The sequence below is a fragment of the Sceloporus undulatus genome, chromosome 5 (genome assembly GCF_019175285.1).
Source record: "Sceloporus undulatus isolate JIND9_A2432 ecotype Alabama chromosome 5, SceUnd_v1.1, whole genome shotgun sequence".
NCBI classification, from domain to species: Eukaryota; Metazoa; Chordata; class Lepidosauria; order Squamata; family Phrynosomatidae; genus Sceloporus; species Sceloporus undulatus.
The window spans coordinates 99,225,247-99,252,445 of record NC_056526.1 but is presented as its reverse complement, the minus strand read 5'-3'; the positions used below and the strand labels follow the sequence as shown (position 1 = coordinate 99,252,445).

The 27,199-nt window shown below is 42.0% G+C and overlaps 1 protein-coding gene across 5 annotated transcripts in view; it reads left to right on the top strand.

Annotated features, from left to right (window-relative positions):
- Nucleotides 1-1,104: 1,104 nt before the first annotated feature.
- The window catches only part of SH3BP2 (SH3 domain binding protein 2), a 43,918-nt gene continuing 17,823 nt past the window's right edge, over nt 1,105-27,199 (top strand). For 2 of the 5 annotated variants that reach the window (XM_042469949.1, XM_042469952.1), the window contains exons 1-5: nt 1,121-1,204; nt 20,000-20,110; nt 22,558-22,700; nt 23,651-23,753; nt 25,800-25,917. In XM_042469949.1, the coding sequence (XP_042325883.1) occupies nt 20,046-20,110; nt 22,558-22,700; nt 23,651-23,753; nt 25,800-25,917 (429 nt within the window). In that variant the 5' untranslated portion in view covers nt 1,121-1,204; nt 20,000-20,045. Of the gene's footprint in view, nt 1,205-16,616; nt 16,639-19,999; nt 20,111-22,557; nt 22,701-23,650; nt 23,754-25,799; nt 25,918-27,199 lie in introns of those variants that run through there. The other 3 variants (XM_042469948.1, XM_042469950.1, XM_042469951.1) reach the window with 3 other exon arrangements.

Here is a 27,199-nt window from a genome sequence, read left to right as displayed (position 1 = left end):
TGGATATCACAATCTGTGGGTGCTCAAATCCCATTAAATATAATGACATAACAAAATGATGTCCCTTATATAAAATGGAAAATTAAGATTTGTTTTTTGGAATTTATATTTTTGGGGAATATTTTCAAGCCGTGGATTAAAAAAATCTGTAGATATGGAGGGCTGACTACAAATTCTGGGATTTTGGACTTCAGCTCCCAGAATCCCAGGCTATTAGCCAACATGTCTAAGGCTTCTGGGAGCTGTAGTCCAAAATCTCAGTTAAAGGGGCACAGTTGGGGACCACTGCTTGACTGGGCCTTATGCAGAAGCCATTGTGGCACAGTGAGTGCCTGTCTCACAAAACAGTCCCCAGAATTCCATAGCACCGAGACGTATCAGTTAAAGCACGGCAAGGGGTGCATGGCAGAACGGGGTTGGACTGGATGGCCATGATGGGTGGTCTCTTCCAGCTCTATGATTCTAGGAAAGTTAATTATTTCTGCAGCGCAAACCCAACACTCGCTGTGCCACACTGGCTTCAGCATAAGGCCCAGTCAAGCAGTGGTCCCCAAACTGTGCCCCCTTAACTGAGATTTTGGACTACAGCTCCCAGAAGCCTCAGCCATGTTGGCAAATAAGTCTGGGATTCTGGGAAATGAAGTCCAAAACCCTTAAAGAGCACCGTTTGGGGACCACTGCGTGGATTCAGTGGGGCTTCCTCCCAGAGAAATAGGATTCCCATAGGTATCCCATTCTATGGTGGGGCTGAGGGGGTGAGCAGGAAAGAGGCAGGCCTGGAGAAGGCGATGGCGACGAAGAGGCTTTGCGGCCTTCTGGGGCCTGCAGAGGAAGGAAGCGCTGTTTATGAGGCCTGCGCTGGTTGGGGGCGCTTCTGGTACCGAAAGAAGCAGCTCTCTGAGGGCCCCAACTCGTCGCCACCGCCTTCCCTCAAGAACCCCGAACCACACTCCCTCAGCCTCAGAGGACGGCCATTGCAAGCCCCTCTCTGGGGAAATATTAGGGAGAAAACCCCATGATAGGTTCGCCTCAAGTCGGGATGGGAAGGGCTCGGAGGCCCTCTGCTGGGCCCTTATGGCAGGGAGCCCGAGGAGGAGGAGGGGTTGGCGTCGAGTGGGTGGAGGAGGAGGCCCCGCCAGAGAGGGAACAGGTCTCGGGGAGCCGGACGAGGAGGAGGAGGGCGCCCCGTCTGCCATGAGGGCAGGTAGGCAAGGAAACGGCCAGGAGGGTCTTCTCGCTCGGAGCAGGGAGAGCCAGACTCTGAGAGCCTGGGGTTGCATCCACACTGGAGAAATAACCCAGTTTGGTACCGCTTTCGTTCTTTCTTTGGCTCAAGGCTATGGAATTCTGGGAGCTGGAGTTTGTTGTGGGGCGGGCCCACAACAGACTCCAACTCCCAGAATTCCATAGCCTTGAGCCAAAGAAAGAAGAGTTAAAGCGTCTCACAACACTGCAAATCCCAGAGTTCCATAGCATGGAGCCTATATATGTCTTCACTACTTGGGCTTTTTCAGGACCGGTCTAACTATGGTTAAGAGGTGATATGATAGCCCTGCTTAAATATTTGAAGGGATGTCATGTTGAGGAGGGAGCAAGCTTGTTTTCTGCTGCTCCAGAGACTAGGACCCAGAACAATGGATGCAAGCTTCCAGAAAAGAGATTCCAGCTCAACATTAGGAGGAACTTCCTGACAGTAAGGGCTGTTCGACAGTGGAACACACTCCTTCCTGGAGGTCTTTAAGCAGAGTCTGGATGGCCATCTGTCGGGGATGCTTTGATTGTGATTTCCTGCATGGCAGAATGAGGTTGGACTGGGTGGTCCTTGAGGTCTCTTCCAACTCTAGGATTCTATGATTCAATGGTCCAAAAGACACGGCAGGAATAGTCTAGTTTGAGACTGCTTTAACTGCCCTGGCTCAGTGCTAGAGAATTCTGGGAACTGTAGTTCTGTGAGATGTTTAGCCTCTATGAGAGAGAGCTCTGGTGCCACAATAAAGTACAGTTCCCAGGATTCCCTAGCACTGAGCCAGGGCAGTTAAAGCGGCGTCCAACTGGATTGTTTCTGCAGTGTGTCTGGGTCCTGTGAGGCAAACTGCAGGGTCTGGCCCGAGAGAGAGTGGCGTGTTTGTTTGAAGGGAGACTGGCGCCTCCTGAGTCGGGAAGGGCTCCCTCCTCCTTCTCTGCGGTCCTTTCGGGAACTTCCAAGAGAAAGAGAAAGAGGGAAGCCTTTCTGGAAGTGAGGCCACTCAGCCACTATGGGCTGCGCCTCTCTGGGGCAGTTTCGCTTTGCTCTGGTGCCACAACCAACTACCTTTCCCAGAATCCCACTGCACTGCCCAAATAAAGCAGTTTGACACTGCTTTAACTGCCATGGCTGAATGCTGTGGAATTCTGGGAAGTGTGGTTTGTTGTGGCACCAAAGCTGTCTGACAGAGAAGGCTAAATGGCTGCATCGACACTGCTCTGCTCTGGGCCCCACAACAAATTCCAACTTCCAGAATTCCTTAGCCTTCAGCCAGGGAAGTTAAGGTGTGCCAAACCGGATTATTTCTCCAGTGTGGATGCAGCCAAAATGTCTCACAAAACTACAAATCCCAGAATTCCATGGCATGGAGCCATGGCAGTTAGAGTGGTGTCAGACTGCATTCTTTCTGCAGTGCAGATTAGACCCATGAGTCTCCAGGCTTTTTGAACAGCAGGCAATGGAGCAGGAGGAAAAGAGGGTATCTGAAATTTTTCTTTCAGCTACCTTCTGTGTGTCAGGATCTCTGCTTCACAGACATCTCTTCTTACTGTTACTGTTACTGACCTCAAGACAAGGGAGGAGACATCCCCAAGCCCCCCTGTCTTCCACTGCTCTGCTCAGGTCCTGTGGATTCAGACCTGCATCCTTCCTCCTTGATTGAGTCCATCCATTTTTAGGGTTTTTTGTGGGCTTGTCAGGCTATATGGCCATGTTCTGGAAGAGTTTATTCCTGACATTTCGCTAGCAGCTGTGGCTGGCATCTTTTGAGAATGCTGGCATGGAAGAGAGTAGTGTGTGTGTGTGTATATATATACACTCTGTGGCCCTTGGTCAAGAGGAAGCTATTTCCATGTTAGTCTGTGTGTGCTAACACTGAAATTCTGGAGCATGCCAACAACTATCAGGTCAGAATGCACAGGGAAACCACTGAAATCCACAAACACCTGGACAATTTCAACAGGAAATTAAACAAAGTTTGGCTACCAGTCCTGAAAAACACCCAAACTGAAGACTCAGCGCATGCAAAAGAACATCACCCAGGGTCAGGGGGATTTTCCAGTAGACAATGAATCACTATGTAAATAGACACCCTGAGGCCTTGCCATTCAACAACAGACCAACACAGAGATTAACATGCAAATCACTTCCTTTCAACCAAGGATAACACTGTGTATATATACAGTGGTACCTCGGGATACGAAATACCCAGGTTACGAATTTTTCGGGATACGAATAAATCCCATAGGGATTTATTGTTTCGGGTTACGAAAGTTTTTTCGGGTTACGAAAAAACTCCGGCGCTGTTTTAAATGGAGCCGCGGCAGAGTTGCGGCTTTTTCCCCCATTAGCGCCTATGGCAATTCGGCTTACGAAGGTTTTTCGGGTTACGAAATTAGCCGCGGAACGAATTAATTTCGTAACCCGAGGCACCACTGTATATCCCACTCACTTTCATGCCAGCATTCTCTGAAGATATCAGCCAGAGCTGCTGGTGAAACATCAGGAATAAACTCTTCCAGAACATGGCCACATGGCCTGAAAAACCCATAAAAAATGATGGATGCCAGCCATGAAAGCCTTCAACTTCACATCCATCCATCTTGCTTGCAGCCCTCCTCTCTTTCTACTGCTTTCCATCTTCCATAGCATTATCGCCTTTTCTAGTAAGTCTAAATCTCATCCCATGATGTAGCCAAAGTAGGACACATTTACAGTGTGCCTGCATTATATGCAGACGTGCTTACGTGACTTTCTGGGGAGAAGGGGTGGTGCATCCCATAGGGAGTAATGGGGTGAGTGCCTGTGGTGCGCGCATGCTGCAGTACCAATGCACCGCCGCGTGCACTAGCCCCATTCATTTAAGTGGGGCTCGAGCATAGGCAGAATTTGCTTTACACGGGGAGTCCAGAACAGATCCCCCGTGTAAAGCAAGGGCGCACTGTATTTTCATCATCTGGACTTCCAGGGGGATTTCTGGTTTGACCTATTTAAGGATCCATTTGTTTGTCTTTTCGGCTGTCCAAGATATCGTCAGCCCTCTTCTCCAGCTCCACATTTCAAATGAGTTGATTTTCTTTTTGTCGGATTTCTTCTTATACCGAGAGGGAAATAGTGTCTTGTTCTGGGCAGGGAATCTATATCCAAACCAGCATATAATACAAGAATATTTGATATAACCTGGTTTGGGTATAGATTCCCTGCCCAGAACAAGACACTATTTCCCTCTCAGTATAAGAAGGAATTTGAAGGAGTGTCATGTTGAGGATGGAGCAAGCTTTTGTTTTCTGCTGCTCCAGAGAATAGGACCCGCAGCAATGGATTCAAACGAGACGAAAAGAGATTCCACCTCAACATTAGGAGGACCTTCCTGGCAGTAAGAGCTGTTCGACAGTGGAACACACTCCCTCAGAGAATGGTGGAGTCTCCTTCTTGGAGGTTTTTAAACAGAGGCTGGATTGCTATCTGTTGGGGGTGCTTTGATTGTGATTTCCTGCATGGCAAGGGGTTGGCCTGGATGGTCCTTGTGGTCTCATCCAACTCTATGACTCCATGATTCTATAATCTTGACAAAATGCCTAACTGTAATTTTTTTCTTTCTCCTCTGTGATTTTGAACACTTTTGCCTGATGAAGAAGCCAGTGGAGCTTCAAAAGTTTGCATTATATATTTTGTGCATTTTGGCTGGCCCAATAAATGTATCATTGTTTTGTGAATTTTGGATGTTACTGTAAAATACAATAGGGCTGTGACCTTATCCACAATCTTGACAGTAATGAGAAAAAAAGTTTAAAAGATGAGGGAGGAAGTTTTAAAAATCATCTGCAAAACGTTGGAGGATATGGGACGGGTTGACTAGACAGGAGCTAAAGACAGAGTTCAGAAATCTGATGGCTGAGGAAAGACCTATTGTTGTCAAGTCTTGTGCTTTTGTTTTTGCTTTTTAATGGGCTGTTGGTCATTGCTTATTGATTCATTGCTTAATCTTTGCTCATTGATTCTTAGATATTAGCTCTGACCCAGAGTGGTTGTTTTTTTAACCAACTCTGTTTGGTTTGTGTGATGTGGCACATATGTGTCACTATTGTCATTCTTATTTGGTGGATTGCAGATTTTGTTGTTAACTGCCCTGGAGTTACCCCAACTCATGTTGATAAGACTAATGTCCTCCCCATATGAAGAGTAAAGAAAATTCAGGAGCTGCACCTGCTACAGAATGTTGGTGTCTGCTTAATGACAACTGTATCTTAGCGAGAGGATATTAATTACGTATGTTCTGAACTACAACATAGTCATTATGTTTTGTTTGTGGGCACAGTTTACGTACTAATTTTGATCTTTAAATTTCTGTATAATCTGGGGCTTTCTCAGGAATCATCTTGTTTTTTATTACTCAACCCTGGCATATGAAGAGTTTGGATTTTGCCTGATATGAAATCTGTCTTCTAGGGAGATGGGAGTGCAATGTACTGAGAGCAGAGCTATTTCTCTGTTGACTCCAGACATCTATGTCCGCAAGAAATCAGTTTGAGTTCTTTTTCTAAGAAGAGTAAATGTTTGTTATTTTGAATATTTGGAAAATAAACAGATTTCCCCCATATATTGTTTAACACTGTTAATTGGGTTTTTTATTTTTATTTTTTTGTTATTGACTGCATTTGTTGAAATACGTTTAAATTAAATAATCTGAACCATAGACATTTGAATAAATTGCTTTTGCGTGTGAGAGACAAACTTCCACTTTGTCTTTCTCCTCAAGCTCAGGAAATGGGTGGCTTGAGCAAGCTGATATCTGTGAAGTCGAAGGCTTTCATGGCCGGCATCCATAGTTTTTTGTGGTTTTTGGGGGCTATGTGGGCATGTTCTAGCTGACATCTGTCTCTCTGCCTACTCCTGCCTCACAGAGATGGGTTACAGTTGATTTATATAATTTAATATGATCCCAGGACAAGGTTGTTTTCAAATAGCACAATAATTTACATAAATCTTATTCACAAGAACAGGAACAGTGTGGCTTTTAATATACAATAGATTTTTGTTGTTGTTAACTGCTTTCAAGTCAACTTCAACCTATGGTGACTATGAATGAGAGACCTCCAGGCCATCCTGTTCTCAACTATCTTGCTCAGCTCTTGCAGACTCATGACCATAGCCTCTGATTGAATCCATCTGGAATATGTCTTGCCTCTGCCTCCCATTGTCCTCAGCTTCACCACAACAAACAGTTTTCCCCTTGTGAGTCCTTCTCTCTGTTGATATGGCCAAAATATGACAACGTCAGTTTAGTTAGTTTGCTTCTAGGAGAGTTCAGACCTTATTGCTATAGGACCCATTCACTGTCTTTTTATAGCCATGGGATTTTCAGAACTCTTCAACCATATCTTGATGAGATTTTTCTATCCACTTTCTCTTGCTGTCCACCTTTCACAACGGTACATAAAAATGGAAATAAGATGGCTGGACAAGCTAACTACTCAGTATTAGATATATCTTGTCGAGTTCCTCATAGCTGCCCTTCAAGCCCCAGTCTTCTGATTTATTATTTATAACCTTATTTTAAGCGCTGTAAATTTACAACAGTGCTGTACATACAATCTTTTAATTAGACAGTTCCCTGCGTCAGGCTTACAACTAAAAAGACATGACAAAAGGGAGAAGGGAGTGATGGGGGGAAGGTATCAGGTCCAACAGTTATCTCTACTCTACTGAGGCCTGGACCAAGGGAGATGGACTGGAGGAGGGCTTGGCTTCTTATGGATAGTTAAAACGAGCATCCTGGGGCAGAGAGGATCTCACCCCTGGGAACGCTTCGCTAAACAATATAGTCTTTAACCCAGTTTTGAAACTGGGTAGAGACGTGATAGGTGTGCACTGTGTGGAAGAAGGTTCCAGGAGTAAGGGGCAGCAAGTGAGAAGGGACGAATCCAGGAGGGGGCAATGGCAATCCTACGCTGGACAGGAACCTTGACTGCCAGAGCGGAGGGTACGAGTAGGACGTAAGAGAAAGAAGTTCAGATAAGTAAGGAGGGGCCAGTCCATGGAGGGCTTTGAAGACAACAACAAAAGCTTGTACCGGATGCGGAAGGGGAAGGAAGCTAATGAAGGGAGGATAAAAGAGGAGAAACAGGGTCAAAGCGGCGAGCGGATGTGAAAACATGCAGCTGAATGCTGGACAGAGATTAGAGGATGGAAGGTGAGGAAGGAAGCCCTGTCAGAAGAAGGTTACAATATCTCGTTGCGAAACCACTAGGACATGGACCAGAGTCTTGGCAGTAGAGATTGAGAGGAAGGGACGGATCTTGGCAATGCGGTGGCCTGGATCGGGGGAATAACAAACAAGAGAAGAGTAAAAAAGAAGCCAAGACTGTGGGCTTGATGAACCAGTTGAATAGAAGTGTCATCGAAGATGGCAGTCAGACAAGGAAGACTGCTGTCAGCCCCGTCGAAAAGTCAGGGTGGGAGAGATACAGCTAGTGTCATGGGGTACAGATGATAGGAGAAACCAAAGAACGGATGAGTTTACCGAGGGACAGTGTGTATAGAGAGAACAAAAGGGGACTATGACAGAGCCCTGGGGAACTCCAACAGATGGGGAAACAGAGGACGAAGTTGGCACACCCTGACCACTGCAAAAAATCTATCTGACAAGTAAGAGATTTAAACCAGTTGAGAGCAGAGTTGGAGACCCAAAGTCAGAAAGTAGATCAACCAGGAGACAGTGATCCACAGTGTCGAAGGCTGCAGACAAATCAAGAAGAATGGGAATGAGTAGAGGCCATTCACCTGCTGCAGAGACATCGTTTGAGATCTTGGTGAGGTCTGCTCTGTAGAGTGCTGTGGGCGGAACCATCTGGAAAGGGTCCAGGATGGAGTTGGCTTCAAGAACTTAATACAGCTAGAATAAACGACCCATTCCATGACCTTAGAAAAAAGGAAGAAGCGAATTGACCGATAGCTAGACAAAGAAGAGGTCGAGAGAGGGTTTCTTCAGAGTTGGAGAAACGAGAGCATATTTAATTCCAAAGAGAAGAGACCCCAAGAGAGAGAGATTAAAGATAGAGAGTAGCAAGGGCGGAAAGAAGGGGCTATAGAGATTAGGAGCGGGTAGGAATAGGATCAAGAAAGGTTGTAGGTTTGGAAGATTTTAGCAGCATAGAGAGTTCATCCAGAGAAACGGGGAAACCGCAGAGAGTTTTATAGAGTAGAAGGTACCAGAGGTTAGTGGTAGGGGCAAGTCGAGAGCGAGCCATTTCAGATCGATAGTAGTACTTGTGATGAAGATAGCTGGCGAAGTCGTGGGGGAAACTGATGGAAGCCGGGAGAGAGAGGAAGGTTTTTAGTTATGTGTATGAGGCAGAGAACAACCTGTGGGCGCCTCTCATTACGCAGATCAACGATTTATAATAGTTTCTGTTTTGCCGTAGACAGAGCACCTGAAAAAAGGAAAAGAAAGGATGGAATTTAATGAATGAAATCGTCGACTCCCTGGACTTTTCCAAAGACGCTTGTGTGGGTAAGCGAGACCACCAAGAGAAGGGCAGTGGAGGGTAGCGTTACATGGGCCGGGAGCCAGGTTTCAATAAGATGAGAAGGGTTAAGTGATCTAGAGAGAAAAAAGAGGTGGACTGCAGTCTCCCGTGTTATGATGGTTGAGCCCAAGTGGGGAAAATCTGAACTATTTCATGTCTTCACCATGCTCTTTCAATTAGGTAGATAGTTTGTGGGTCATATTTTGTTTTCTCTATGTTTGCTGTAAACCTGTCTTAAGCTTTCTGTCTTGACTTTCTCAATAAGATACATAGCTATTTTAAATAACCAGATGCTAACCAAAATTTTCATGTGTACTCAACTATAGTCTGGCAAAATTCAAATTAATATTTAATGTATAAATGGTGCTCAAGGAACACACTTTATGCCATCCATCAGGTTCAACTATGGCAGCCCTGTCAGTAAGAGATTAAACAACTTGCCATGTCTCTAAACTCAGGGCTGACACTTCCTTGATTGAGTGTATCTGCCTGTAACAATGTGTCTCCTTTTCCCCTTCCTCAACTTTCTGGGCATCATCACTTTTCCACTGGCTTATGTCACCATAAATGTCCAGTTCAGGTCCTTAGTCAGTCATTTGGCTTCATGTAAGAGTTCAGCAGCTGATTTGCCCTTGGACTCATTTTTTGGCAACCATGTCAGTAGCTTCCATGCCCACCATTTTTTTCTGTCAGTATTCTTCACTGTCAGCTTTCACAACCACACATCAAAATTAAAATACCATGAGATGCATGATCCCGAATAGGATAGTTACCTTTCAATCCTGTTCCTTGATGCTGGCCTCTAGCCTTGTCCTCCTTCTGATTTCTTGAATAGTCCTCCGTTTTGATTAAGGACTGAGCTAAGGTATGGTAAATCTGATAACTATTTCCTTGTCTTTAAAGTTGAGACTCTTCTGGGGTCACTATGGGCCCTTACAGACAGGCCCACATTAAGCTAAGCTGCTTTGGATCATTTTGGATATATGCTGCTAAAGATGCATGTGTCACTTTCCTATTTCTTTTAGAGCATCCATAGTGTTTTATGATTTACAACCAAGGGTTGCACACATGTCCGAGCTGATGTCCCCTCGCTGCCCCCCACCAGAGCCCACATACAACAGTGATCCCAAAGACTTCAGTCACATTCAAGTCCTTCCCAAAATGGTGAACAAAGTGATGTCATGCCACATCTGTCTTCATTTTGAAAGGCTTATATTTGTGGCTTCAAATCTATTGTTCGTTTAGAGATGGTTCTTTTTCATTTGTCAGGTCCCTTGAAGTCCCTGTCATGGGTTATTGGTTATGATGAATGGGGTATAGGGATGCATGGAATAGTATGTATAACTGGGGAATTTGTTGTATGTTTCTGAAACAGTTTTTGGTTTAGTTGCTGCAAGTGGGAGCAGGGAAGGAGAGAGGCAGTTTTGTTACTGAGCCTCATGACAGGAAAAGGGAAAGGGCAGGAAGAGGGGGCTAAGTGTGAAGCGGATAGAATGTTGTGTTAGCTCTTTGCAATCAATTCTGGCAAACATTGTCCACATACTGAGCTCTCAATAACCCTTTTTGGTTCATCCCATGGGCCTGGTTTGTGATTAGCACTTTATCCACGGGGGGGGGGGGGGGGAGGGAAATGGGGAGGGTTCAGAGATAAAGACAATATCCCGGAACCAATTGGAGATTAAATTGTGATAACCTGGGATTAGAGTATTTATCCCAGAATAACCAGCAACAAACTTCACAGAAATCCTGTGAATGATTTGTGGCGGTTATTCCCTGGTATTCCTAGGATAAGTGCTCTTGAATCATGATGCCGTGTGGAAATTTTCCATATTGTGCAATTTTCCCGAGATATTGACTCCTTAAAGACCCAATTTCCCCTTCATTTCCCATGTGATAAAGTACTTAGTTAGAGAGGGGGTCATCACAAATTTATAAAAGCTATATATTAACAACCAGTTGTGTGGTGGTTCTGCTCATCGTACAGCAAGATGAGTAATTTGTAAGTTCCGTTCACTAAGGGAAACAACCCCAAACCTACAAATGCTGCGTTAAGGGCCACAGGTGCACTAATTCAAAGAACAGAATCAGTGCATGGTTGAAGTTCAAGTCAGGCTATAAATAAAAATTTTGCCAGTGTTTGACTTTAAATTGATGACATGGTGCAGTTATGATTATTACACTGAATTTGACAGAAGTGTACATTCACTACATTGTACCTCTTAGGGTGTTTAATTGGGATGTCCTATGGACACATTAAAAATTTGAGATTGTCATGTGTACCAGAAATTTCATTGTGGCCTTCCTAAGTCCACAAATTGATTTAAAAGGGCAGGAGAAGCCAAGTTTAGATAAGTGATCTTACATTTTCCTTTTATTCTCCTGTTCCCTGAAGGAGGCAGGAAAATTTCTTCTCCTTCTCCGTAGAACATAAGATTCAATCTGGTTGCCATTCACAGAAAAGGGGACCATGCCAGACAAATTCCTGAGAATGAGAAAATAAACAACTAGCTGATTTTTCCTCCAAACCTTTTGCATTTAGCAACATAAACTCAATTCACAGTTTCAACAAGGAAAGATGACCTTGCTTATCTTAGAGTGGAATTTCCCTTTCTTTTCTCATCTCTTGCAGTTGATTAATTCAAAGTGCTTGACTGAGACTCACAAAATGAAAATGGGGAATATCAAGTTTTCTAGGTGATTTACTGTAGCTGTTAGCTTCTTTACAATGCCAGGTGCACATGAAACACACATGAATACAATATATTTTGTGATTTGAAGATTAATGGATATTTTGGTGGTGTGGACAGGGCCATAAGACATCTAACAAGGAAGAAGGCCTTGTATTTAGAATGGAATTCCTCCATCTTCCTCCCCCTGCAGTCCAGGAGATTTTTAATAGAGACGGGTGGCTCTGTCATGGGTGCTTTGATTGTGTATTCCTGGCAGAGGTTGGACTGGATTGCTTTTGTAGTCTCTTCCAATCTATATTCTGTGATTCTAAAAAAATGGCTGAGGCACGTTACTTTTTATTACTAAAGGTGGAAAAAAAAACCAAGCCCAGGATATCAATTTCTCACTGAATGCCGGCCCCATTACATCTTTTGCAAATAACATATCTGCAATACCACACCTTCGTTGAGCAGGTGCCAAATCTCAAAGTTGTAAATTTGAGCTGCAATCAAGAAAACCAAAATCCCATACATAGATGAATGGCAATGAGTTTATCATATCCTTACTTAGATCTGTCTTTGTACTTTTGTTGGCAGCTAAACCCAGAAAGCTGCCCTATACTGAATCAGACCATTGTCATCTCAGGCTTGTACAACATAGGTCTGCGGCCACAGGGGATGGGACATTGAAAGGTGGTCTGAAGAAGTAAGATATAAGTTTGTTCTGAATTTCAGGCCCACGAAAGAAGAGAGAGCAGTATGAGTTACCAAATCCCAAAAGCAAGTACAGGGTACATTGAAATAAAAGGTTGTTTTAGTAACGGGAGAATATGATTGAGTACAGTCAAGGGACTACCTTTACCTTTTACCTTTTTGTTGTTGAGAAGGAAGGGTATGAATATGTAAAGGAAACAGTTAAAATGATCTTCCACACGGCCAGGGGCAGAGGTGAGAGGAAGTGAAGGATGCAATAGCAAAGGAAACATATGTATGTATAGGGGGATTAGTTAATAGTTGAGCACAGTTCTGAAATGTTACGTGATAATTGTTGGTACTGTATGTAAGAATAATATATTAATAACTCATATAACAACAATAACAAAAAGGCAATGAAATCCAATGTTCTCAACTATTTTTCAAAATTTAGCGTTGTCATAGAATCAAAATCTAGAGTTGGAAGAGACCACAAGGACCATCCAGTCCAACCCCCTGCCATGCAGGAACTCTCATCAAAGCATCCCTGACAAATGGCCATCCGCCTCTGTTTAAAGACCTCCAAAGAGAGACTCACCACACTCCGGGGGAGTGTGTTCCAGTGTCGAATAGCCCTTACTGTCAGGAAGTCCTCCAAGGTTGAGGTGGAATCTCTTTTCCAGCAGCTTGCACCATTGCTCCGGGCCTAGTCTCTGGAGCAGCAGAAAACAACTTGCTCCTCCTCAATATGACATCTCTTCAAATATTTAAACAGGGCTATCATTCACCTCTTATTTTCTTTTCTCCAGGGTAAACATCCCCAGCCCCTAGTCGTTCCTCATAGGACATGGTTTTCCAGACCCTTCACCCTTTAGTCGCCCTCCTTTGGACATGCTCCAGTTTCTCAACATCCTTTTTGATTGTGGTGCCCAGAACTGGACACAATATTCCAGTTGGGGCCTGACCAAAGCAAATATAGTGGCACTTACTTCTCTTGATCTAGACACTATACTTTATTGAGCAGCCTAAAATTGCATTGGCCTTTTTGGCTACCGCATCACACTGTTGACTCATGTTCAATTGTGGTCTACTTGGACTCCTAGATCCCTTTCACATGTAGTGTCATCACCAGGTGTCGTCCATGCATATCTGTGCATTTCATTTTTTTTCCGCCCTAAGTGCAGTACCTCTACATTTCTCCAGTTGGATTCAATCTACACGCGTATAATAATATAATATAATAATAATAATAAATGGTAAGCTTGGCTCAGGTTTCTTGTCCTCAAGTCATTTTGAATTTTGATCCTGTCCTCTGGAGTATTAGCTATTCCTCCTAATTTGGTGTCATCTGCAAATTTGATAAGTATTTGTCCCAATCTTGTCATCCAGGTCATTGATAAAATGTTGAATAACACTGGCCCCCAGGACAGAGCCCTGTGGGACCCCACTGGTCACTTCTCTCAGGATGAAAGGAGCCATTGTTGAGCACCCTTTGGCTTAGGCCAGTCAACTAATTGCAAATCCATGTAACAGTTGCTGTCCTACCCACATTTACAAGCTTGTTGCAAGATTGTCATGGGGAACTTTGTAAAGGCCTTATGAAATCAAGATATACTATATCCACAGCATTCCTCTCATCTACCAAGCTGGTAAATTTATCAAAAAAAGATACAGATTTGTCTGGCATAACTTCTTTCTCTGAAACCCTGTTGACTTTTTGTGATTATGGCATTGCCTTCTAGATGTTCACAGATCTCTGTTTAATGATCGTGCTCTAGAACCTTTCCTAGTACTGATGTCAGACTAACTGGACGATAATTGGCGATCCTCTTTTCCCCCTTTTTGAAGATGGAACAACGTTGTCCCTTCCAGTCTGCTGGGATTTCTCCTGTTCTCCGGAGTTTTCAAAGATTATTGCCAATGGCTCCATATTACATTTGCCAGTCTTTAACCCTTGGATGTAGTCATTTGATTAAGAAGTATCCTGTCCCTTACTTTTCTGTGCTGAATTCCTTCCTCTGTTCTCCTGCTCCTTTTCCTCCAAGTTGAGCACCTTTTCCTTCTGCGGGAGGCAAATGGTGTTGGTTTACTGCCTTTTCTCTGTCTCTGTTAGCATTTTGCCATCTTCTCCATGCAGTGACCCTACCTTTCTTCTTCTTCTTCTGTTTGCGGCGGACATTTTTGTCTTAACCTCCCAGCAAGCCTGAGTTCATTCTGCGCTTTAGCTTTTCTGACTTTACCCCTACACATGCCTGCTGTCTTTTTCTTTGAATTTCTTTTTGTGTGATTTCCTCTTTCCATTTCTTATACATGTTCGGTTTCAAACTTAGCTCAGTTGAAAGTTCCTTAGTTATCCATCCTGGTTTCTTGAGACATCTCCCATTTTCTTTCTCAATGGAACTGTTTGAAATTGTGCCTTCAGTATCTCCCTTTTGAGAAAGTCCCATCCATCTTGAACTCCCTACTCTTACTATTTCGGACCACAGGATCACCCCAATACTCTCTAAGTTGACTGAAATCCGCTCCCTAAAGTCTAGAAGGGTGTGTCTGACTATGCCTAGCTTATCCTTTCCACTGTATAACAACTCCAGGAAACATGGTCACTTCCACCTATGATCCCACCACTTGCACCCCATTAACCAAGTGGTGGACATTAGGTGAAAGTGACCATGTCTGGTTAGGATCAGATCTAAAATAGCTACCCCCTTGTTGCCTCTTCCACCTTTTGGACAATGAATTGTCTCGAGGCAAGTGAGGAATTTGCTAGACTTGAGGATTTGGCGGAGTTTGAATTCCAGCAAATATCAGAATAGTTGAGGTCACCCATCACTGCTACATCTCTCCTTCTGAGTGTGTAGTCATCTTCTAATGCATCATTCAATTCCTCCACTCGACTGGGAGGTCTGTAGTAGACTCCCACCATAACATTCTTGTGTTTTCCCTCGCCTTTAATTTTTATCCAGATGCTCTTCACCTGGCTTCCAGGATTGATGTTCTGGATCCCTTCACTGGTGTAAATATCTCTGACATATAGTGCTATTTCTCCCCTTTTCTGTTTGGCCTATTTCTCTTTAAAAGGTATACCCTCTATTTCTACATTCCAATTATGAGACTCATCCCACCAGGTTTCATTGATGCCTATTACTGTATACATATTTGCTTGGTTGTACAGGAGTTCAAGTTCATATTGCTATTTTCCCATGCTCTGTCCATTAGTACAGAGACACGAAGACCATGGGTCCCTTTTACTGCTGCCTGTGCAGGTTTTTTTGCCTTCCACTGTTGGTCCTTGCACTATTTGTCTTGTTTCCTCTGTGTCAGTTTCACTATTTTCTCCACCCTTTCACCTTCCTTATATTGTCTCCCCCCCCATGAGACTCATTTAAAGCCCTCCTGATCGAGTTCTGGAGACTGTTGGGAAAACATTTCTCCAACTGGCGTGAGATGCAACTGTTGGTTGCAAGAAGTCCCTCCTTATGGAACCGCAGCCCAAATCAAAGAATCCATAATCAAAGAATCGAAGAATCCATAATCAAAGAATCCAATCCTTCCGGCGGCGGACCATCTGCGAAGCCAGTGTTTATATCCGCTATTTCCTCTCCCTTCAACTGGCAGAAAGAGGATGAGACAACTTGTACATCCATTCCTTTCAGCTTCCTACAAGAGCCTTAATCCCTTTTGATGTTCTGCAGGCTGTGTTGCAGTATCATTGGTTCCCACGTGACCAAAAGAAGGGTTTTTGGTCAGTAGGCTTGATCAGTGTTGTCACCCTCTGTCACATCACGGATCTTGGCCCCTGGGAGACACCACACCTCTCGAGACATCTTGTCAGGCCTACAAAACTCTTCTGTACCCCTCAGCTATGAGCCCCCACTATGACCACACGCCTCCTCCGAGGCTTAGCAGCGACCGTTCCCTCTGGTGGAACTCTCAGGCTCCCTGCTCTGTCCCTGAAATTTTGTCTATGCTGTTCTTCCTCGCCTCCTTGATAAGGGAAAGAGCTTCGAATCGATTCTCTAGCTGCAAGCTCCCAGACAATCCCTTCTTGGCCTACTTCTCTTGTGACATTCTCCAGCTGTCGCCTCCTGTTGTGATGAAAGTGACCCCTGCCCCCTAGCAACTTCCTTTGCATGGTACTCATCCAGATCATTAGTTCCCTGTGTCCAGGAAATCCCTCTTGCTCCCTGATATGCTGAAGTGTACTACTCTGGATTCTAGCTGCTGTATTCTCCTCCAAGAGTGCTACCAACTGCACTTGGTGTGTGAAGTTCCCACTTCTGTAGGCAAGAAGACAAACACATCCCACAATTGTTGCAGGTGACTGCAGCAGTTCCCTCATTGTTCATACTGTGATGTCTTTAGTAACCAATTAATCAGGACTGTGGTGAACACCAACATTGAGGCCCCTGATGACCTGGCATTTTCACCAGTCTCTGGCAGTGAGCTCAATCTACTGGGAATATAACTTTATAGGAATGTCCTGGCTGCTAGCTTGTACTTAAGGGTAAGATTCTGTCTCAAGGTTTGCTTCTCACCTGCAGCCTCTGCTGTAGATTTCTTTCGTTAAAAGGGGAAAAAATTGTGGCCATTAGGTGTGCGGCTCTGGGAGGAGTTGTATAGAGCTAGTCTGCTAGCTCCACCCCCTAGTGACTCCACCCTGTAGAAGGTGTTGTATGCCTTCACATCAGTTCTGATTTATGGCGACTCAAAGGTGAATGTATAACGGTTTTCATGGCCAGGTTTTTTTTTGGGGGGGGTGCCAGTTGCCTTCCTTCAAGGCTGAGAGAATGTGACTTGTCCAAGGTCATCCAATGGGTTTCCATGGCTGACTGAGAATTCAAACCCTAGTTTCCCAGTGTCTTAATCCAACACTCAAACCACCACACCGGCTCTTGTGCAGTCCTCTAAGCTGTGCACATTTCTTTTTGTAGTGCACAGTATTTCTTTCTTTTTGCAGTATGGATGCGTGTCTTTTAAAAAGGGGCAAGAAATTTTTTAAGTCTTGAAATGATAATGGATGATATGGTCAAAGACGTAGCCAAGTTGGGGGGGGTTTCTTGGGGTCCGGACCCCCCCTTCCGTTAGATAAAATGAATGGTGCGTGCTGCTGCGCCGCCGCACCCAAGCCCCATTATAATGGTGGCACTTAGTCTGGACCCCCCCTTCCCAAAATCCTGGGTATGTCCCTGATATGGTTGAAAGCCATTTGATCATAGCTGTGCCTTTTTGAAAAAATACAAGCTTACATAAAGTCATGCAGGCCAAAGGAGTGATGCAGGCGCTCTGTTTGGGGAAAAAATTATGATCTAAAGTTGTATTTTATGTAGTCCTCCCCTACTTTTAGCACTTTCAGTTGTCTGCATTTTCACAATACTAAATAAACTGAAACTTTTTGCTTTGTCATTTCATTTTATTTTCCATACAGACTTCCTGGAATTTCTGAAACATCTGAATACCAACTACATACTAGACTACTGGAATATATTTGTTATTTCCTCAAATCATTTCTCATATGGAGAAAAATAGGCTGAATGATTCTTCATTGTTTGGGGGTTGGAGGGGTTGCCTGTTATTCACCAGCAGGAAGCATGGAAACAGTATGCTTACTAGAAAGCAAAGACTCAGATATTTTAGTGAATTAATATAAAATGCTGAAATATTCTCAATGTGTACCAAATATTAACACAAAACTTGTTTAAAATGAAGGCTGACCTAAGAGCACTAAGGTGGGCAGTATGGGGATGGAAGAAGATAGAATTAAGACAAAAAACAGCTTCTCCATTCTACAAAATACAAAAGACAATACACTTGCAAAATCAAAGTTATTAAACTCTTGTGGAAGGATCTGTGTTGAATGCTCCATAGAAGGAAAAATAATTAAAGGTATAGAGAAAAGGACTGATTGAAATAAGGATGACAGTTGGCTGAAACTTTCTTAGATTAGAATCAGATACTATATTCCGTTTCTAGTGTTAAGATATATCAATAGATAAAAAAGTCAGAATCATCGGGGCCATAGTATTTCTGATTCCTATATATGGGTAGGAAAGCTGGACAGTGAAGAAAGGTGACAGGAAAGGCAAAAGATTTATACAATCTGAAGTATAGATTAGAATGGCCTTATCTTTTGGGGGTTCTGGAAGGTATGAATTTTGGTTCACAGCTCTAGTCAGAAACCTTTACATAGGGTCAACAGCAACAATATATATAAACAGGCAAGAATCTCCAAGGATAGATCTCTGCAGAGGCACCAAACAAGGGTCCCCTCTGTCACCAGTGTTATTTGCCTAACAGTAGAGCCCTTGCTGACTCTATTAGGAATAAGCCTAAAATTCATGGTTGGCTCCATGCTATGCAGGAGCATAAGTTAAACCTTTACGCATATGATGTTCTTGTATTTCTTCAAGACATGGACACCTCATTCCCTGCACTAAAACGTATTCTCCACCACTTTGATGTAAAAGTAGGCTTCAGAGTCAACTTACAAAAATCAAAACTACTTTGTCTTAATACCCCTTTAGATAAGCAATTGACATGGCAACGTTTGACTAGCCTCCATCTTTGTCCATCAGGTTTCACTTACTTAGGTATATTAATTACAAAAGATCCACTCCAGCTGCTCCCACGAAATTATAAACCATTCACAAATTGGATGAAATCTAAATTGAAACTCTGGAAATCATACAAACTTTTGCTGTTGGGTAGGATAGCTTTATTAAAAATGAAACTTCTACCCAAACTTTTGTTTTTGTTCCAAACCATTCTGTCCATTCCCAGTTCATATTTTATTTCATGGTGAAAACAAATAGACAACTTTATATTTGCAAGTAAACGAATTCAATTTCCTAAAAATTGTCGATATATGAAATCTAAGTATGGAGGTCTTGCCATACCCAACCTGGAATACTACTTTGCAGCATTTCAATTAATCCAAGCTACTCAGCTCATTAAGAGATCTACCTCTACACTTTGGGTAAAATTAGAATTAAGCATAGAAAACTTCAATCAGTCAGCCCCTTTTCCCCCCTAACATCTCAGCTAGAACTTTGAACAGCACAGAAAATCCTATTCTTTGAACATCACTTTCTGTTTGGAGGAAATGGTGCCATCTTATGGCTCCCAGCCCTTCCCCAATTAGACCATTCGTACTACACTCTTCTTTTCTTAGCTCAGATAAGTTCACACAATTTTTTCTCCTCCCACAATTTAAAGGATGGGAAGATAAGGGCATCTATACCATACATGACTTATTTCAGAATTCTAGACCTAAAATTACAGAAAGCATTTTAAATGTGTTGTCGCCCTTTAGACCCTCTTGGCTCCAAAATCAACAGATGACCTCATTTGTGTCCCTACTAGTATGGTCAGGAGAAACTCCTAGATCACTGACCATACTTGAACAAATGTGTACAGTTACACGTCCACCAGTGAAGGGAGGGTCAGCTGCATTGTATTAACTCGTATGGGAGGGGTACTTTTTATAAAACAGGGTGGGAGTTGGATATACAGTTGGTTATTTCAGATGCAGAATGGCATCATATATGGTCATGTCCTTTTTATAAGTTTTAAGTCATCTGCCCTATGGGAAAACACATTGAAAGTGGTATACAGATGGTACCTGACCCCTATCCAGCTAGCACGAATGACAAGGAAGACATCTTTGTGCTGGAGAGGTTGTGGGGCAAGAGGTACTTACCTACACATGTGGTTGGAGTGCCCAAAAGTTCAACAATTCTGGACACATATTGTTCAGTTAATGTCAGACATTAAGCAAAAGGTTCAACTCACCTCAGAGTTGCTTCTCTTGTCAATAATTCAATTTGATAATAAATTTTCCCATCATAAAGAAATTATATCCTTTTCAGTTGCTATAGCTAGATTAATCATTGCCAGAAACTGGTGGACGAAGTTATGGGAAGTATGGTTAATGGAGAAGATTACAGACGATGTCAGGAGAACCTCTGGGGCAAGGAACTGTAAGTTCCAAGGAAAAGTTACCTCTTATAAAATATATAAACTCCAATTCTCATGCTTATGTTCCACCACAGCACCACAGGAGATTGTGGGTTGGAGTTTGGAATGAGACCTCAGTTTTGTAAATCTGTATTTTAGCTTATGTTTTTAAAGTAGAATGATGATGTAATTGTGTATTACTTCTTGTATACAATAAAATTTAAAGAAAAAGAAAGAAAGGTGACAGGAAGAAAATCAATGCCTTTGAAATGTGCCAGAGAAAGGTTCTACTGAGAGCATGGGCTGCTAAAAAGAGAAATAAATTGGTCTTAGAGCAAATCAGGCCTGAACTCTCACTAGAAGGGGAGATGACTTGAGGCTGTTATTCTTTGGACATACCATGAAATGATGTGACTCACTGGAAAAAATATAATTCTCAACAAAGTGGTAGGCAATAGGAAAAGTGGAAGACCCTATTACAGGTCAGTTGATTCAATCAAGAAAAGTCACTGCCCTGAGTCTAAAACCTGAGCAGGGTAGTTGTGACTGAGGCTCTTGGGTATCTTGTCTTTCATAGGGTTGCCATAAACTGAAGTCAGCCTAAAAAGCAAATAGCAACAATATTTTGATGGAATAGTTGTATGTGCATTTTATTTTATTTAGGTCCTTTTAAGGGATCAAATCCTCTCATGTGCCTGTGCACATGTCATTTAAGACAGTGTGCCTGTGTGTGTAAAATAAAATGCATACAGCAAAAGCTACCATGTAATTGAGATCCACACATCACAAAGAAAACTAGGACAGAATAATAATGGTAATAAAATTTGCTGTAACTTACAAATAAATTACTGAAACACTGACAATGTTAATAAAAGAAAAGCAAACACAGTAAGTTTCCAAAATAAAGCATAATCTATAATAAACTAAAATCTTGAAAGGGAGGATGTGTAAAAGAAAGGTGGCACTAAGTTCTAAAAATGAATAAAAGCAAATTTAGATAACACAAACAGCTATATGAATAAATGAAACTTAACACTCTTGGCATGGTGACAATGAAGTTTATCAATGGAATTAATTGTAATGATTTTTTAAAAAGAGAAATTGGAACATTGGATAAGGAAGGATGAAGAAAAAAAGAAGTCCAAATAAACCTTTTCCTCAACCCTCACTCCCTAAGCTGAATTCTTTGAGTTGCTGGGGCTTAGAAAATACAGCTAGCAAAATTGCAGAGGCTTTATTAATTTTAGATTCCTCCTGTGCTTGTAAAACCCTGAGAAAACATGCCCTGTTATTAGATGGTAGAGCTATCAGTTGCTTATCTCCTATCCCCATTTTGACGATTTATGTACGTAGGGAAATGGAACTAAACTAGCTAACTGATGAAGACATAGCACCTGGGAATCTGAAGACTTCCCTGCAGACCTCCCAAGTGTAAAACAAGCTATGTGGTGTTTGGTAAAGGCCAGTTTTGTTTTTGGTTTTGTACACTTTGAAGGGAATTCTGCTTTGCCTCACAGAGGCTCAGAATCTTTTCGGAGCAACCTGCTTCATCTCAGGAATTCATCTGAATCTGATGGACATCCCTTCTAATATACAATAATCATAAATAATGAAATGCTAAAAGCAAACACAGTGAAAGAAAATACAGGAAAATTTACATAAATAAAAAGATCCTTGAGAGGTGCCTAAAAGACTTTAGCACGGTTAGTTCCACTCGTGAGCATACATCTCACTTCAGATATTGGGAGCAATAAGAGGAAGTCCTGTGAAGTCAGGATGATGTAAAATCAGTCATCCTGATATGCAAGTCCTAAGCTATGGCTTTAAAGCAGGGGTAGGCAACCTGTGGCCTACGGGCCGAATGCGGCCCGGCGAGGCCTTGGGACCGGCCCCAGCCCGGTCCTGCCGCCGATTGCCACCGGGGCCTTTGGCCTCGCGCGCAGGGGCAAGGGAGGCAATTGTCTATAGACGCCTCAGAAACATGCATTTATATTAATATTTTTTTAAAAAATCAGCAATTTTTTTTGCATGTCCTCCACTTTTTTTTAAAAAAAGTGTCCACCATTTGAAAGTATTGTCCTACATTTGTCCCGGTTTATTTATTTATTTAAATTTTTTAAAAATTATTTAATTATTTATTTTTTGGCTTCGGCCCCCCAGTTGTCTGAGGGACAGCAACCCGGCCCCTGGCTCAAAAAGGTTGCCTACCCCTGCTTTAAAGAATGCCACAAACACTGAATTTACCAGTACAGTAGATGTGTTCACAGTGCCTGATTTTATGAAGGTTCTAGACAGTGTTCAGGGGTAGTCCCACATATAGTGCCTTGCAGTAGTCTGTAAGCTTGACAGTTGTCATTTTTAGCAGAATATAGATAGCTGTAGCAAGGCTATTTCTCTTCCTAATTAGATAAAGTCTATAAACTGATGGTATACAAATTATCTCTCAGATGCATTTTCTTTTAAATTTCAGAACAATGACTACAGAGGAAGACGTATCTTGGTCTGTTCCAATGAAAGCGATTGGATCACAGAACCTACTGACCATGCCTGGTGGTGTCACCAAGTCGGGATACCTGCATAAAAAAGGAGGAACTCAGTTTCAGCTCTTAAAGTGTGAGTTGGGGGAAAGGATGTGAATTTGCTATTGGGTTGTTTTGCACTGTGGACAAAGTATTATTTCTATTTGCACCTTTTTAATTAGGACACAATGGACTAAATTTTATTGGCATTTTGTTTTCCTCACTGATTGGTCCTCTAGTAAGCCTTTCTATTAGCAGATTTTTGCAGTAAATGTGCATTTGTTACCCAGTTAAAGTGCATGCTGGGGTAGCTCAAACAAAGCAACTGTTGTGAAAGCCTTTTCATTGGGAAGGGATGGGCAACTACGTCTGACTTTGTGAGGCCTGCCAGAGGATAGGGAAAACCAGAATTAGGCCAAGGCACCTCTCTAACTACAGATGCTTCATTCTACTTGAATTTTATGAAAGAGATGATATCTGCTGTATCTGGGGAGAAATGCAATTCTTCATCTGATAAGCCATATGTTGCTATTGTAGTTTGTGTAGAATGTGCCTTCATCAGCTAAAATCTTTTGTGAGTCTCGCATTGGCTCAAAAATGCATAGTTCTTCCTTCCTTTTCTGGCACAAATTCCTTGTTCACTTCCCTAGATGGTCTTGTGGTTACTGCACTGAATCTGTTGTAAACCACGTTTCTTTACAAGCTAAGTTTACAAACCTTAGTTCTAAACCTCTTACTCAGTTTTAATAATGACTAAAGGTAGTTCAGATTTAAGAATAAATTTTGATTAATAGTGATAAAGTGAGGGAGGAAAGAATTTGCACCAGAGGGGAAACGGGAGAGGAGAGGGGAACTTCTGCTTCCCTTGGCTGATTCCAGGTTTCCTTTTTTGATGTTATACCTTAGTCCACATGACTTGTATTTGGAATTCTTCAATTTGGAAGATTCCATTTGGTAATGTTTTTCAGCTATCTAGACCTTTTTTGTGTCAACATATCTGATGTTCTTTTCCCTCCTTTTTCCATCCCCTTCATCTTCCTTCAGGGCCACTTAGGTTTGTAATTATCCACAAGGGTTGCATTTACTACTTCAAGAGTAGCACATCAGCATCTCCTCAGGGTGCTTTTTCACTGAAGGGCTATAACAGGTGAGTGGAAATGTAGTTGATTCCCTTATTTATTTGTTATTTGTTACATTTTCTCCAAGGAGCTCTAGGTAGTGTACAGGTCCTCCTCCCCATTTGTATCCTAGAGAAATGCTGGTAGGCAGCTGAGCCTAAGAAACAGTGATTGGGCCAAAGTCACCTAGTGAACTTTTGGACAAAGTATAGATTTGAAGCTTGGTTTCCTCAGTCCTAGTCCAGCACTACACAGCTACACCATGAAGGTTCTTAGGCTTGTGGATTTCTCCCTGTGGTCTTCCTCCCTCATTTTAAAACAGTTCCACATAGATAAGGTGGCAAAATGAATCCAGTATCTTCCTTTCATTCATAAATTGAAAGTTTACATGCCACTACTTGTGTTTACCATATAACCTTGACTATAAGTGGACTTAATGTATAAGTCGAGGGCAGGTTGAGGGCCAAAATTAATAGACTTTGATATGACCATCTAGGTCTAGGGTAAAGCTTAGGGGATGTAACAAAAAATGTAAAGGATCAAGCAAAGGAAAATGATGCCAGATAACTTACAAGATTACATGAGGCATAACTGTTTGTGCCTACCCTAAAGGCTAGCCCACTGAGTGAGGAGGGAACTTCTGTAACTGATGGCTTTGTGATGTGTGGAAGAGGTGACCAGTCACAGGCAGGGCTAAGAAAATGCACACATGTAAAAAGAAGGGTGAAAAGGCAAAGCAAAGAAAATGACAACTCTGTTAGCAGTGATTATAGACTTTAACTTTAATGTGATAACTGCCTGATTTCAGCTTTGAAAAGCTGACATATATACACAAATGTCTTATTCGAATCCTTCAAAGCCTGATTCCTCTCTGTGCCCCTTTTAGGGGAAGTGCCAAAGAGCTGCCACTGCCACCTCTCGGGCATTCAACAAGGTCATAAGTAGTGGCCTGGAAGAGGAGGGGGGTCAGTGCTTCTTTTCAATGGTACTGGGATGGCCTAAGCTCTCACATTTTGCCATTCTACTTAGAAAAGGGGCCAGTTGCATTTTTTTATAAGGGTTAAAAAGCAGTACTTACATTGACCCATGGATAAGTTGATCCAGGTTTTTGGGTCAATTTTTTGACTAAAATTTCAAGACTTATACATGAGTGTATACAGTAATTAACTTACTGATTCCATGATGCCACGACTGCTTTTAAATAGTCACAGAAATTATTTTAAATATATTGAAGCCATTACACAATTATTCCTGTCTGTGTTTATTTGTTCACACACCATTTGCTTCTAAAGTCACTGCTTACATTTTTTCCCTACAACCATTTGCCAACTTGTAATATTACTTAATGTGTCTGATGAAGTAGAGCCTAGTTCATGAAAACTTACCCCAAGATAAATCTGTTTCTCTTTAACCTGCCATAAGTATGTTGTTTCTGCTACAAGACTGCAACATAGCTGCCCCTACAGAAAATGTTTTCACACAGACTTAGAAAATAAACTCATTTGAGATATGGTGCTGAAAAAGAGTGCTGAGGATACAGTGGACAGCCTAAAAGACAAACAAATGAGTTCTAGAAGAGAATAATCCTAAACTCTCCCTGGAAGCCAAGATGACAAAACTGAGGCTATTGTATTTTGTGGCCATATCGTCAGAAGGCATGACTCATTAGAAAAGTCAATAATACTAGGAAAGGTAGAAGGTAGCAGAAAAAGAGGAAGACCGCATTCCAGATACCTGGAATGTCTGCAAGGTCACAGAACCTAGCCAGAGCAGTGGATGATAGGGCTCTTGGAAATGTCTCATCCTCTGGGTCACCATGAATTGGGGCCAACTTGAAAGCAGCTAACATCAAGTTTAGTAGGGACTTTTGATGACAAGATAGCTTTTCTTTCTATAGAAACAGAAACCTTTTTTTCTTGGCAAAACGCTGTAGCTGTCACAATGTGATATTATTACTTTTGTCATGTTTGGATAGATGTTACTGAAACGTCTTGTTGTAACTGGGAGTGTACATTCTGCTATCTTTACAAATAACACAATTTAAGTTTTAAAAAATTGATGTCATTACTGTGCAGGGTTATGCGGGCAGCAGAAGAGACAACATCAAACAATGTATTCCCTTTCAAGTTGGTTCACATTAGCAAGAAGCATAGGACCTGGTTTTTTTCTGCCTCCTCTGAAGATGAAAGGAAGGTGAAATAATATTTATAATTCTAGTAACATGTTTAAATGAACATGACATTTGAAAGCAGATGGGGGCAGGTTTCAGCCACATTAATCATAATAAAATCACAGTCTGCATTTTCAAGAGCTGATTAATTCTTCCCTGGTGAATGTGTAGAATCAATCTGCTGCTCCTCTTGTCATATATCAAGACCATTGGAATAAGTTAGCAGACTAATTTCTTTCAATTTCTTTCTTTCTTTGCTGCATTTATCTAGCCGCCCATCAACATATGTTGTCTCTGCAGCTTTTGAAACTGAGATTACAATACAGTATCATGAAATTGTTGAAATTCAGCAAATACAGTAAAATAGGACCAAATTAGCAGCAAAGAAAGAAAGAAAGAAAGAAGGGGGCAGAGAATGATCAGCTTTTTGTTAAGTGCAGATTGTTTAGAAGGCCTGGGCAAACTGAAAAGGTTTCACTTGGCACTGAAAAGAAAAAAAGCAGGGGGAGACGATAAAAAAGAGATAGTCTAGCTGTAGACTGGTCTTGTTTCCTGGAGTTGTTATACTTTTTTTTACTTCTGTCTTAGCTTTTGCCTCTCTTATTCTCATGATATCTGGGATATCTCAGGATAAAGATTAATATACAATTAAAACCTGAGCTTTTTCTTCTGAGACTAATGGAAGATCAACTAGAGAGAAACTATGGAAAAGTACTACAATATATGACCACCACAGCTGCAAAACTATTATATGATCAGAAAGAGCATTGCATTACCTACTAAAGAAGAATGGTTGTTAAAAATGAATGAGCTAGCAGAGATGGATAAATTCTCAATTTTGATTAGAGGGAAGTCATTGGTAATACTTTTAAATGACTTAAAATCCTTAATAGTGTTTTTGAGGACAAAATGAGGCTGACAAGATGATTATTGGTTTTGATTATTGGTATAAGTTAAATTTATACTGTAGTTGGAATGTAACATTTTATGTTATAAAAGGGAAGGTAGAAGTTTGGGAGAAAAAAATGTTTGCACAGGCAGCAAGTAAAGAGAACACATGGTCTTAAATGTATCTATACTAATGCACAGAGTATGGGAAATAAGCAAGCTGAACTTGAACTCCTAGTACAACAAAGCAAATATGATACAATAGGCATCACTGATACCTGGTGGGATGAGTCTCGTGATTGGAATGTAGGAATAGAGGGGTATAACCTTTTCAAGAGAAATAGGCCAAAGAGGAAAGGAGGAGGAATAGCCCTATACGTCAGGGACATTTACACCAGTGAAGAGATCCAGGACATC